Source organism: Ambystoma mexicanum, chromosome 6q (genome assembly GCF_040938575.1).
Source record: "Ambystoma mexicanum isolate Mex_15411 chromosome 6q, UKY_AmexF1_1, whole genome shotgun sequence".
NCBI lineage: Eukaryota > Metazoa > Chordata > Amphibia > Caudata > Ambystomatidae > Ambystoma > Ambystoma mexicanum.
The window spans coordinates 1,169,215,384-1,169,228,924 of NC_090937.1; the positions used below are offsets into that span (position 1 = coordinate 1,169,215,384).

The 13,541-nt window shown below is 45.0% G+C and overlaps 1 protein-coding gene across 2 annotated transcripts in view; it reads left to right on the forward strand.

The window, feature by feature from the left end:
* Nucleotides 1-13,541, forward strand: part of PDS5A (PDS5 cohesin associated factor A) — a 1,291,333-nt gene that overhangs the window by 646,347 nt on the left and 631,445 nt on the right. For both annotated transcript variants that reach the window (XM_069631774.1, XM_069631773.1), the window contains exons 21-22: nt 1,716-1,874; nt 2,025-2,093. In XM_069631774.1, the coding sequence (XP_069487875.1) occupies nt 1,716-1,874; nt 2,025-2,093 (228 nt within the window). The remainder of the gene's footprint in view (nt 1-1,715; nt 1,875-2,024; nt 2,094-13,541) is intronic.

Sequence of the window (13,541 nt, forward strand, 5' to 3'; positions counted from 1 at the left end):
GTCCAGCTATATGCAAATCAATCAGGTACTGCCACCAATGATAGCAGCCCAACTCGAACTGCTAGGCCAGGTCCTCTCTGTACAGAAACACACGCAACCCCAGACATGCTTCAGCCTTGTTGGGCCTCCTGAGTGAGGTACAGATTGATTCCATATGGTGCGGTGAGCAAGGGACCCACATCTGGGAATACCCTCTCACATGGTTCGACGATCAAAAAGCGATGCAATGGACTAATCAAAGTTTATTCTCAAGGTTACTCTAAGGAGAACAGGGGGAGGTGAATGCTTTACAGTGACTTACCCCCCTAACTCTGATCTTCCCAGATGTCTAGGTATGTTGACTGAGGGGGTGGGGGGTCACTGGTGGTAGGTTTTCCCAACGTTGGATCCAGTAGAAGCAGCCCAGGAGCTGCGGGTTTAAGGATTCTTCCGGTTTTTTCCTGGAGCAGAGTGCAACCTTTTGTGAAGTAGAAATGCAGAGGGCACTGATGCAGAAAACTTCAGGACACCTCAGACAGTGCAAGGCGTGTTCTAGCGACGGCTACCACACATGGGTGACAGCAGGTGTCTTTCAAGTCACGTTTGAAGAAGACCTTTTTAGAGCAGGATCCCTTGATGCTGGGAAGCAGAAACTTGGCAGTAAGGAGACTTGTACAGGAGCTGGCGATCACCAAAGTTCCAGCAACGAACGCAGAACGGCTGCAATTCTACAAAGGTAGCCCACAGAAGAGCTGTTCATCTACACAGGATACTTATCTCCAACGCTGACCATAAGAAATGCCTGCAGAAGTTCTCTTATTATGCTAAATGCTGGATGGAAGTAAGTCCAAGCCCACTGATGGTAAGGATCTGCACTATTCAAACAGCCAGCAGTGGTCCAATTAGGGACCACTGTGGGTTTTATTCATGCCAGAGACTCTCAGGCACCACAGATGTGGAGCGGGACACAGTCCCACCCACTTCCTGTAGCTTTTCCGGGCAAGCGCAATGCCTTGTATTGTATTTCCGGACCTGAGAAGGCAGGAAGAATGGCAAACTACAATATGCTCAAAGAACAAGCAAAAAATTTTGTGCCACAGCTTTTTTGGGGGCACTGGCCATGTTTAGTAGCCATGTGCAGTAAACGCCAATGTGCACACTAAAAAGAATGCAAAAAGAGTAAATAAGATTCTGCTGCCAACAGCTTGTTTGTACGCACATATAAAAGTAACCGAAGATCCTATTTGTAAGAGACTAGGATGATCCAATGCATTGGGGATACATTTGTATAGTGCTTTGCACTGTTTTTTTGTAGTTCATTTTGTTTTAAATTGATTGTAGATAAGTTAGTTTATGTAAATATATGAATTTGCAAAATTATTACAAGTACCTGTTCTTATATTCTCATCTTTTGAAGAAAACAATGTAATACATTATTTTAAAAGGAAAGTGATCAAAAGACATGACTGAGTTTTCCCATAAGACTGGGGGAGTGGCTGGAAACAAGTACGCAGCCCAGATGAGTTAATTTGGGCCACATTATGTTTCGCTATTTTCCTGGGACTATTTTCTCTCTCAAACAGACCCAGGTTACAATCTTTCACGTTTTGATTTTCAGCATCCGTGTCAAGTGGTTGTGTGTATTTCTAAGTGTTGTAACAGTAACTAAACAGCTAAGTTCAAGCAGAGGTATGCTACTCACTGTTCCCATGGTGAAATGTGTTAATTTTTTCTAGCCTTTGAGTCGGAGCCTGAATGCTGATGTTCCAGAGCAGCTTGTGACACCATTAGTCTCCTTGGGTCACATCTCTATGTTGGCACCAGACCAGTTTGCTTCCCCTATGAAGTCTGTTGTTGCAAATTTCATAGTGAAAGATCTTCTTATGAATGACAGGGTAACTATACATTTTTTTTCTTTTGGTAATCTTGAGCTAATATTTATCTTCTTTGTTTTAGAAAGCACTTGCCTTAATCCATGGCATTAGTTGTTTCTGGTTGCTTTTAGCAGTTTTTACATTTAGCTTTTTGTTTTCACCATTTTGCAGTCTAATGGTGACAAGAATGGGAAATTATGGTCTCCGGATGATGAGGTTTCTCCAGAAGTACTCTCAAAGGTAAGATACTGTGAGTTTAATCCCAAACATGGATTTTTTAAAGTTCCCCTCCCATAAGTGTTGTGTAGCAGTGTTTTATGTAGTTATATGACACATTATAATCTGTGTTTTGTCTTGGTAATCTACAGATGATCTACCTGGGTGGGAACTAGGAATGGGTTAATTCATTTGGATAGTATATTTCCAAATATTAAACTGCATACCTCACTTATTCCTTACTGTATTTAAGTTCTGTATTTGGTGAAATCTATTTTCTGTGCTGGGGAGACCATTTCATGGCAGGTGGGGGGCTGTGTTAGCAAATCTAACCACTGCTCCCAACAATTAGGGATGGAGGCAGAGTGGCTAGGTGCGAAGGGTATTACAAAATATCATTAGCAGCTCCATTGATTAAAGCATTCCTGATTCTGGACCTGCACCACAGATAAAATGTGGTGGTCGGACCATTGTCTTGGGTTGAGAGGAAAACTTGAATTTATAGGTAGGAGTCCAAGTGGTAAAACCTGTGATCTGAAGAGAGATGGCCGTTTACCATGTCAACCATTCATGTGTGAGCCAACGGCCTGTTATAATTCTTAAGATGTGCCATCTCTCACATGTCCTTTAGTAGATAGCACATTGATTCTAATCCTGGGTTTAGTGCTTCTAGTAATTTACTTTTATTGCCAAGACCTACCTCTGTGTGTTCCTCAGTATGTGTGGTATTGTGTTTTCATATATACAATGGGCATTGGTTCCTTTGATTTGTTGAGAAATATTTTCTTTATTAAACATTTTTTATTTAATGTTACAGCCAACAAAATTGACTTTTTACATTATTACAAAAGAAACAATTTTTAAAACTAAAAAAACTTCAAACAAATTATACACGAGACAAATTTGACAAACGATTGGAAGAAAAATGAAATAGAATACTGTATACAGATTTATCCTGCTTATTCAGCATTCCCAAAAGGAATGCTGAATAACCACCATTCTAACCACCATTCCTTATCCGCAAATGTTCATAAACCTTTTCCCACTCATTTCCTTCCTCCCTTTGCAGTCAATCAGGACATGTCCCAGACTCTCAACACATGCGTTTACAGAGATTGTCAGAATAGAAGTCTTTGTGCCTATAAAACAGGATCTCTCTGGTAGGTAGAATGTTCAAGCAGAATCTTAGGAAATCAGCTCTGCCAGTCGGACTAGGAAAATTCTTCAGATAACCCATTATTAAACCCCGGGGCTTGTCCTGCATTGACAATGATTGGTGTATTTTCGGGCTGCGCATTTCAAAGATTGTTTGAATCCAATTGTTTCTTATGCATTGGATTATCCACAAAATCATCTCTTGTACATTTATGACCTTAGGATTTCCTCCGTCAACTTCCCAAAGTTACTTAAAGGATTTCTACATGCCTGGAGATCTGTGTTAATCTCCTCATATAGGGAATTTGGCCATGGTACCAGAATCAATCTGTATGTTGATAATACCCTCCATTCTACATTGGAACGAAGGGGGTGTGGCTAGCTCGAGATGCCAGCAGATGGTGCTCCGCTGAGCTCCCGACCCTTGATTCCGACCGAAAACACGTTTGGGACGTGAGCAAAGCCGTCGTAAGGGGAGAATTTATAGCTCAGACAGCCGCTTACATGAAGGGGAATAAGCAGGTGAGGTTAGATCTTAAAAGGGGGGGGTCAAAGAAGCAGAGGGTGGACAAAAGGACACAGGGTTCAAGAGGGCTTGGAGGGCTCAGATTAATGCTGGAGCCAAATTGGAAGCACATCTGGCAGACCGATCAATACAACTATTGATACAAACTAAATAGATTATGTAAAAGGGGACACGGCCAAATAGGTTTCTGGCATCGAAGCTCCGAAAGCAGCAAGCAAAGAACTTCATCACACAACTGAGGAATAGGGAAGGGAATCTGGAGAGGCAAGAGGCAAAAAAATGGTGGAAATCATCCACGACTTCTATTCCAAGGCCATAGCGGGGGGAGGGATTAAAGGTACTAGTAGACCAACAGGCATTTTTGGAGGGTCTAAAGATGCCAAAGTTGATGGAGGCAGAGCATTATTTGAAGCCCCCTTCACTGAGGAGGAAACCAGCAGGGCAATGGCGCAGCTGACTAGGAACAAAGCCCCGGACATGACGGGTTCGGGAATGAATATTATAAAAAGTTTCAGGCTCTACTGACGGGCCCTCTGACCAGAGTATTCAGCCATACAACAGACACCGGGTAGATATCAGGGGGACATGGGCCGCTCCACGACCATACTACTGAAGCCAGGAATAGATCCAACCTTGTGTTCCAGTTACAGACCCATTTCTCTACTCAATGGGGATGCTAAACTATACACACAGATCTCCCTAAGGTTAATGACGATCCTACCCAAAATTATCCATACGGACCAGGCAGGTTTTATAATGTGTAGACGCACACAAGACAACACCCTTAGGGCAGTAAATGTGTCGGAATGGGGCAGGAGAAAGGGACAGAAATTCTCAATGTTTGCATTAGACGCTACAAGAGCGTTCGATAGCATGGGCTGAATGATCTTAAACTTGCTCTAGAAAGATTAGGATGTGGGTAAACCCTTATGCGGATGGTCCTGGCCAATTTTAAAACCCCATCCATGAAACTGCAAGTGAATGGGTGAAGTTTGGATTCTATACCCACCCGAAGGGGCACCAGACAAGGGTGTCCACTCCAAGCACGAGCAATTGGGGCAGAACCAGCAATAAAGGGAGTAGTTGTGAAAGCGACGGAACACAAAATCGCATTCTAGGCAGACGATGTACTGATGTTCTTGAGAAATACCGGGAGCACTCTTCCGAAGTTGTTGGCCCTCCTGGGGGACTTCCAGGGGTCTCGGGTTTCCACATTAATTTTGCGAAATCCAAGGCACCTAATATTATGGAGGACAAGGTGGACGTAGCAAAATGGCGGGAGTCTTACCCACTGGTGTGGGAGCGGGGATCTCTAGAATACCTGGGAGTAAAACGGACTCCCATATACAAAGGGATCTTTGCCGCCAACGTCCCGGGCCTCCTGGGGCACCTTCCGGGAGGGGGGGGGACCTAAAGAGGTGGGAAATGTTGGAGCTATCCTGGTTTGCAAGAATCACGGCCATCAAAATAACACTACTGCCCTTATTTGTGTCTCCTGGAGGCTCTCCCCATATATATATTCCCTTCAAGGGGATTGCCCGCTTACAGAAAGAGATATCCCAGTTCATCTGGGGAGGCAGGAAGCCACAAGTGACCAGGAGAATATTGTTCAGAGGTCCAGGAATGGGAGTGGTTGGGGGTCCCAGAAATCTCCCAATACCTCACGGCAGCACAACTGGCACCAATGCTACACTGGACCTCAGATGGTACGGAAAGGGGGTGGTGTGAGTTAGAACAGGCCACTGACATTACATTGGAGCGTGGGGTTTTTGAAAGCTGAATCAAGAGAAGCGGGGAGGGGGTCATCTGTTAGAATCCACAAGAACCACTCTCTGCTACTGGGACAAAGCGCTCCGGGTGAAAAACTCCAACCAGGGTGGGGCCCCTTTACACTGATGAGTCGTAACGATTTCACCCCGAGGGAGGGTACCCGGCTTTTGGGCAAATTCAGAGGGGCAGACCACCCTGACTCTAAGAGACTTCTTCCAGGTAGGGGCCCGTATACAATTCGAGGAATGTAAAACTAATTTCTCCCTACCTGAACAAGATAGGTTCCACTATGTGCAAATCAGTCATTGGGTCACAATCAAAGACTGTAGAGAAGCAGCCACTAGGGCCCCAGTGGACTTCGAAATGCCAATGAAGAAAAGGGTTCCAATGAAAGGCATTTCGAGGCTGTATTGCCCATTAGATGGGGCGGAGGAGGGGAATATATTGTCATACATTGGTGTAAATGGGAGCAGGACCTAGGGGTATCTATCACAGAGGAAGAATGGGGGCAGATATGGGGGCGGGGGCACAAAGGTTCTCGGCGCTCTATGATCGGAGTCGGCATACAAGATATATATGCAATGGTATATGACCCCACAGAGACTGCATATGGTGAACCCGGACATTTCAAAGGAATGTTGGAGGGGGTGTGGCCAGCTGGGGAACATGGGTCATATCTGGTGGTCTTGCCCAAAGGTTAAAACGTTTTGGAAGGACATTCTGAGCCACATTTTGGAGATACTGGGGATGCACCTACCAACGTGTCCAAAAGTGGTCCTGTTGGGAGCAGTGGCTGAGGGTCTGTATGATGCAAGCGGTGCAAGGGCCACACTAATCACCCATATGCTCACCACTGCACGTATCACTGTGGCCCGTAACTGGAAATCGGAAAAGGGACCGATATTACCAATATGATGGGTCAGAATGTGGGGCATCATGGCCATGGAAAAAGTATGTGCCCTGGCAATGGGCAAATACCAAAGTTTTGTTAATACATGGCTCCCATTTCATGAGTTTTTAGTTGAAAGAGAACAACAGATTCACAAACCCGCTATACTCAGTAACTTTTCGGTGTTGAGTTAAAAAGGGGCGAGACTGGATACAAGAAAGGGCAACCATAGTAAGACAGGCGAAGGACTAAGCCTGATCCCTAGAGTGCAAAGAGATGAATAATTGTATGTAAATCTACCACCAGAGTCAGTTTGTTTGGTAAGTGGAAGGGGGGAGGTAGAGGTGGAAGGAGGGTTTGGGGGGAGAAAACAGGCTAATCAAACGAGTTGTATCATATTCATGAATATATTGGCTGATAGTGTTCACTTGAAAATTAAAATAAAGCTTTTTTTAAAAACAAAAGAGAATATGTATGCATCATACAGCAAGACAGGAATGACCTTTCCAGTGTAGAATTTTATCAATGGCGTCTCTAGATCGTATTTTATTTTCTTCATTTGACATCCCATCTGGTTTAGTTTCCCATCCATGATACATTTACGTACTCCTGTGATCGGAAAGAAGGCAGATTAAATCCCAAGTACAATATCTCCTACCTGACTGGCATTACCTTCCCTGCCAACCTCCAGGTGAAAGTTTACAATTTTCGATTTTTAAGGATTCATCTTTAGACCATTCGCCAGAGCATAAGCCCCCAATGCATCTAGCAAGCGTTGGAGTCCTAACGGGGTATGATTGAGCAGAACTGTCATCAGCATAGGCCACCCGATTCAGATTCACTGATCACACCACCTCAATTTTACGGCCAAATAGAGGCTAAACAAGCAGGGGGCTATCATGCACCTCTGCCTTACCCCTCGCTCAGCGTTCAGTTTGGATGCCTATTGAGATTCTACAAAAACCCCCCTACCCTCCCTTGTCCAACCTTACCCTCAGGTCGGACCGTGTGTGTAGCTCTACTATTATTGCCAGCAGGGAGGCTGGGAGACCCCCCAGCATCTTAGCTTCTGTGTCATGATGCCCGCTACCGGGGAGCCGGTTCAAGCCCTGCGTCCCCGAAAGCGGACATCCAGTCCCCAAGGAAGGACCCAGCAACCCCATATAGGGGCCCTTTGGACAGTGTCCTGGCGCCTATGCCGCCAGGCCCATAAAAGATATCAGTCCTGGCGCCATAGGCGCCAGGTCATTATGGAAGTGCTTGGGTGCACTTACCTGATGCAGACCATGCTGCAGGATCCCGGCCTCCTTGAGGCCTGAAAGGAACTACTTTACCTGTGGGACTAATTTACCATCCGGGCGTGGTCGGGGGAAGGATACATACCTGATTGGAGGAAGGATACATACCTGGAACTTCTTCCAAGGCTATTTAAACCCCACCCGAACAGCCACACGTGCTTCGCGGCGTTCTGCATCTAGCAGCTGGACGCTCACCGTGTCTGCTCCTGCATCCTGACTTCTGCCACTCCTGCCAGCATCCTGGATCACCTGCAAAGGAAGAGAAGAGAACAGAAGAAGGAAAAGTCCTTACCTGCTAAAACCGCATCCCGGAGACATCTCGCCGACAATCCTGAAAAGGAAGACTTCGATTTAAAAGCTCATCGCGTCGATCACTGCAGTGCAGCATTCCACTCACCTTTACAGGGCGCCTCCATGTTCAGCAGCGATCATGCGGATTCGCAGTCACGCCCCAGCGCCTAGGGAGAAAAAGACCAGAACAAAAGGTGAGGGAGAGAAGGGAATAAGGAAACCTAAATCTCCATGTTAAGACTTACCTGTTGATTCATTCCCTCTTCATTTCGTGTCCGCGCCGCATCCTGGCATTTCCGGACCCCGGCCCCTAAGGGGAAAAAGAGACATCAGCGTTAATGAGAGAATGAAAAGACATTACCAAAAAACGCTCATTAAAGACTTACCTGATTTCTACAAGGATTTCTCATCGCGGGTCGGTGCCTGTTCCCCGGCATTCCGTACCCCGGTCCCTATGGGGAAAAAGACACTAGCATTAGTACATTAATGCATGGACACAAGGGGAACCTCTTATCAAAACAATTTACCTGGAAGCCAAGCAAGTTTGGTTCTCACCAATCCGAAAATCCAGTGAAGTAACTGGATACCAACGCGCCCCTGCAACAGAAGCAGGATGGAGAGCTCGTCCTTCCAGACCCTAAGAAGGATACTTCGGCGAGCCAGACAAGCCAGATTTGGGGGCCCGGTCCAGTCCCTCTTCCGAACCCTGCGCATCACCTTAGAAGAGGTCACAGCAGCGCGAACCAGGCCAGCGCCTCTGTGGGAGTCAGGTGAGCGTTACATTCTGCCACAGATGAGCGATATTTACTGTGTCAAAAGCCTGGGGCAGGTTGACCCATGCTCCAAAGATGGATTGTCCACCCTTTATGAAAGACTTACTTGATGCTATACTAATTAATAGGCCATTTAGTGGTGTTGACAAACCCCTTCGGAAGCCTATCTGATTTTTTTGAGAGGATGCCTGCCTTCTTGATCCAGAGTTCCAGCTCCATCAGCACCAAACCTCCAAAAATCTTGCTATCTGCATCTAGGAGAGAGATTGGGCGATAGTTTGTTGGATCAGCCCAATCTCCCTTCTTGTATATAGGAATCATAATAGCCTCCCGCCATGACTTCAGTATAGTTCTTGTCCTGATCACCTCCCTGAATAGAAGATACAAAATGTATTACCACATGGGAATGTCTGATTTTAAATATCTGATTTGTCAGTCCATTAGGCCCCGACTCCCTGGATCCAGAAGACGTCTTAATCAGATTCTGTGTGTCCTGGCTGAAATGTAAGGACTAATCGACTTCTCCGAGAGGGAGTCTCCCCCCACAATCTAATTGGCCATAGAGGGAGGAGAAATGTTTCTGCCACTCCGACTCTTGAATTATGTTACTTTGAGAGCTTAACGGAGGCTTGTCTGTCGTATTTGTAATGGGCCAGAAATTCCTTGAGTTTGCCTTCCTCACTGCCCTCAACATATCTTCTGCCTTTTTGTAGACAAAGTTTTGTGACCTGGACCAGTTTCTGTATCTTTGCCGTATGTATTTAATTTTGGCACTATTCTCTTCTAGGTTCTGAGAATTATTTGTTATCCTTCTTTTTTCCCTCCTCATTTCTCTTTCTTTAGAAGGTTTCATCATCAAAGGAGTGCATATGATTTATCTTTGGAGACTCACCCACAAGCCTATGGGGGTGAATATCCCACAAAAAACACAAAACAAAAGACGATGGATTACATAATGATTCCAACTCAACAGACATACAAGTGTAAACAAACATAGACCTTCATTTCAACGCTGGCCACCCCATGCAAACTTTGACAATCTTTTCCCCCCATTATTCACTTTAACCTCTGAGTAATAAGATCTAACTTGATGCATTATTTCATTCAACACATAGCCCTCTAAGATGATATGATCACTTGATCCCAAAATGTTCAGGTATTTAATGGGTCCTTCGATAGAAATAGTCAATCGTTGACACCTGTTTACCCCTAACCATGTTGGCGCGGGGGAACGTCTGTCTTGATGTTACCATTGGCCATCAACATATTCCAATCTGACAGGAACTTTGACCATAGATTGCCATTCTTCGATGGATCTTTATGCTGACCATCAACGTCAAGGGTTCTGATACACTGGGAATGAAAGTCCCCCGTGAATATGATGTTTTCTGTTTCATGGATAGTGTTAATCAGCGTGAGGACCTCTGCCAGTTGTTCGAGAAAGACTGGGAGTAATGAAGACGAGGGGTTCCATTTAACATCTATTACTGCTATACTAGATGAGGCTCCTCCGATTGTTAAGTCTGGCTTTTACGGCTAAAAGCCCCGGTTTCACATTATTCACCACTTCAATGGTGTTAAAGATGGAATTTCTTGGGGCCAAAAGTAGTTCCTTTTAACTGGTTCTGTATCTGCAATTCTTTTTTTTTCTTCTGTATTTATACAAACGGGGCCTCTAGGATTTAGATTACATCCCTGATCAGGTGAGCATTCCCGATCTCCTGGAGTCACTGTGGGTCTTTCCTGATGGTATAAGGGCTCTGCAGATACCTCTATACCTTGGTTTCATAGTGCAGGGGCTGAGGTTAAGATTGCGTTGGCCCCCAACTTTGTTTTCAGGCCCATTTCTATAATGTGGACATTACTATGGAAACCTGACATATTCGATGACTTCTGGTGCAAAAAAGTATCTTGTCCACCTTGTGAAATTAAATTCAGCCAAGATACCAGATCTGTTCAAGGGGTAGGACTTATTCCTCCCAGTTATTCTCTTAGCCCATACTTTGGAAATTGCAAAGGAACGAGAGGCGAGGCGGAACCACTGTCCTTTTGAATATTTATTTATGGCAGTGTTCGCCCCATCTATAGCAGCCACCTCTTCGTTAGAATATATAGGGCTTTGATTTTTGGCGATACTGGAATGCTTCTCTTCCTCCGTTTCTGCTGTTTCCCTTCGAGAGGACTTGTCTACTCTCGTACATAAGTCTGAATCCTTTCTCATGTATGAGCATTCCTTACCAGGGATACAGCAGGATGGATATTCAGTGTTCCCTATCTTCATCCTTGATTCATCCATAGACCTGGCACTCGGGTCTCTGGCCACAATGGCTGAGATTACCTAGTGTCTCGTATTCAGACCAGATGTTGTGGTGAGGTTTTTTGGAGTTGATTTTTTTTTTTTAAATGTATTTTTTATTTATTTTTTTAACCACAGAGAAGAATCCGTTCCACCCTTAATTTTCTTTGGGGTGTCATTGTTTGGACACCCACCAAGCTTTTTACCTGGCCAGAATTTGGGCCAAATACACTCTTCCCCATGTGCATGCCCTCCTCTCCAAGCATAGGTCAATCAGCTAATGCTGTGTTACCCGATTCCTTTTCAGATAAGTGACAGCCTGTTCCTTTTGAGGACCTCAAAACCTTAACTGCTTGTCTGGTTGGTGAGGGAATAGTGATGGCCTAAACAAATTGTGCAGTAGCTCCCTTCCTCTTTGTGTTTATCTTCTCGTTCTTAGTTTTTTTTCTAGATTTGAATTTTGTTGATACCCTTTAGCTTCTTCTTCAGCCATTCTCCTCTTTTTCTTTTTCCTGGTTTTACCCTTAGTTTTGGGCAATTTGGTGTTTTGCTCTACAACCCCCTCTGTCGGCCCCAAGACCAGGTCAAGTCCCCCTTCTTCTGTCACCATGAGGTCTTCACACGAATGTGCCAGGTGAATGAACTCATAAGTTGATAGAGGTGTATCGTTTAGGTCAACCAGCCCATTCACTATATTTTCATTTCTCTTTGCTACCTCCCTTCTGGGCCTCATTTGGCAAACCTCCTGGAGGGATGTTGTGTGCTCAAGGCATCTGATGAAGCCTGGGCCTTTTCCCATTTTCCCTGTAGATCTTCAATTGCTGCGGTCTGTAATTTGATTTCTTTATTTAATTCAGCAATAGGATCTCCTAAGGATAATTTTACTGCTGATTTCAGACCTACTAGTGAGGTTTTGCACTTGCTAAACTCTCGCGTAAGTTCGAGAAGGAGCCCTGAATGACTCTGCGCATCACCCCGTAGTAATTTGAATACATTGACTAGCGAGTTAAGCACAAACCTCAAAGCTGATAAGGTAGCCTCACTAGTCTCTTTCTGGAACTCTGGTGTGGTCTTTCCCTGAGCAGGGCTAATAAAGCCCTTATTGTAACAGGCAGATTCTCCCTCATGTAATTCTGACTGCCTTAGTGTTGGGCTCAATACGGCTCCCTGTGTTAATATTGATTGAGATGCAGGTAGATTAATTGCTATTGTACCAGCTGAGTTTGCGAGGCCGACATTACTATCCATGAATGGGCCCCTAAAGTCAAGCTGAGTGATGAGATCCTGCAACATTAGCTGCTCTGCGTTTCCCACGCTACATTGTTTCCTTCTGGGGATGCGGTGTGAGGGGGGGGGGAGAGCTGGTTTTTTTCAAGTATATTCCAGGCCCTTCACCTGGGCCAACAAGATATTCACAGTTAGAATAGCAAAATGAGTGCCAATATTCAGAGTTGTTGTACCAATGGGGGACAATGACATCAGGCTGCTGTTCTGGGAGAGTGATTTTAGTAATTTTGCCCAAAACTTTGCAGGATGTTTCATGGTTATATTTGTTGAAACAGCACCATCTAATTCTGGGGCCCTCGGGTCATCATCCAGTGAGCCACTCCTTAAATTGGAGATGTGACATTGTTTTGCAATCAGAGAAAGAGGCAAAAAGTGAAGGAAATAAAAAAGAAAAAACGCTCTTTAGTCTTATGTCAGATTATTATCTAAAATCAGCTCAAAGGCGCATAAGACCCACAATCACTGATTGAAAGGGGCCTAATGAGGGGCAGCTCAAAAGGTATCTTGTACCCGCAGTCACTGCCCAAAGAGTGAGCGCACCATAAAGTTTCGACAGTCTAAGGTAATCAGAGAAATCTGCCATGCTCGTTTGATCTGCTGGCTGAGATTACCCAAAACAACTTGAAAGCATAATCCAGCCGGCAGGCTCCGATGAAAAGGGATAATGGCATGACGGCTCAAAGGCTCGAATGGGCCGCAGTAACCACCCGAAAAGCATTCAAGGACTTTTTTTGAGTATCGCCTATGTATAATGGCGAGTACACAGTGGTCACCCAATGTTTGGCAGCGAAGTGGAAAACGGGTGGAGCAGAAGATTGTTTGTTGCTTTGCTGTGAGAACGCTATTGGGGCACCCCACTTTTAAAGATAGTCGCACTTACCTTCCGCTCCTCGCGATTGTGATATGAGAGGCAGTCTAGTGTCCGAGCTTAAAGGTGTAAATCCCCGACACAGCCACAGAGCCACCCGGGCTGCTCGTACTGCTTTGACTGATTCTCTGCTGTTCCAACAAGGTTTTGATTCCACAGCGCCACCTTCACTGCATAAACAGGGAAAATAGACTGCATCCACCAGAGGCACTGCTTTGACTGCCTCTCTTCGCCTCTTCTTTATTTGCATATTAGACAGTGCATAAAAGAGTACATTTATTGCATTATTCATAAAATCGCAACAGAGAAATCTTAAACT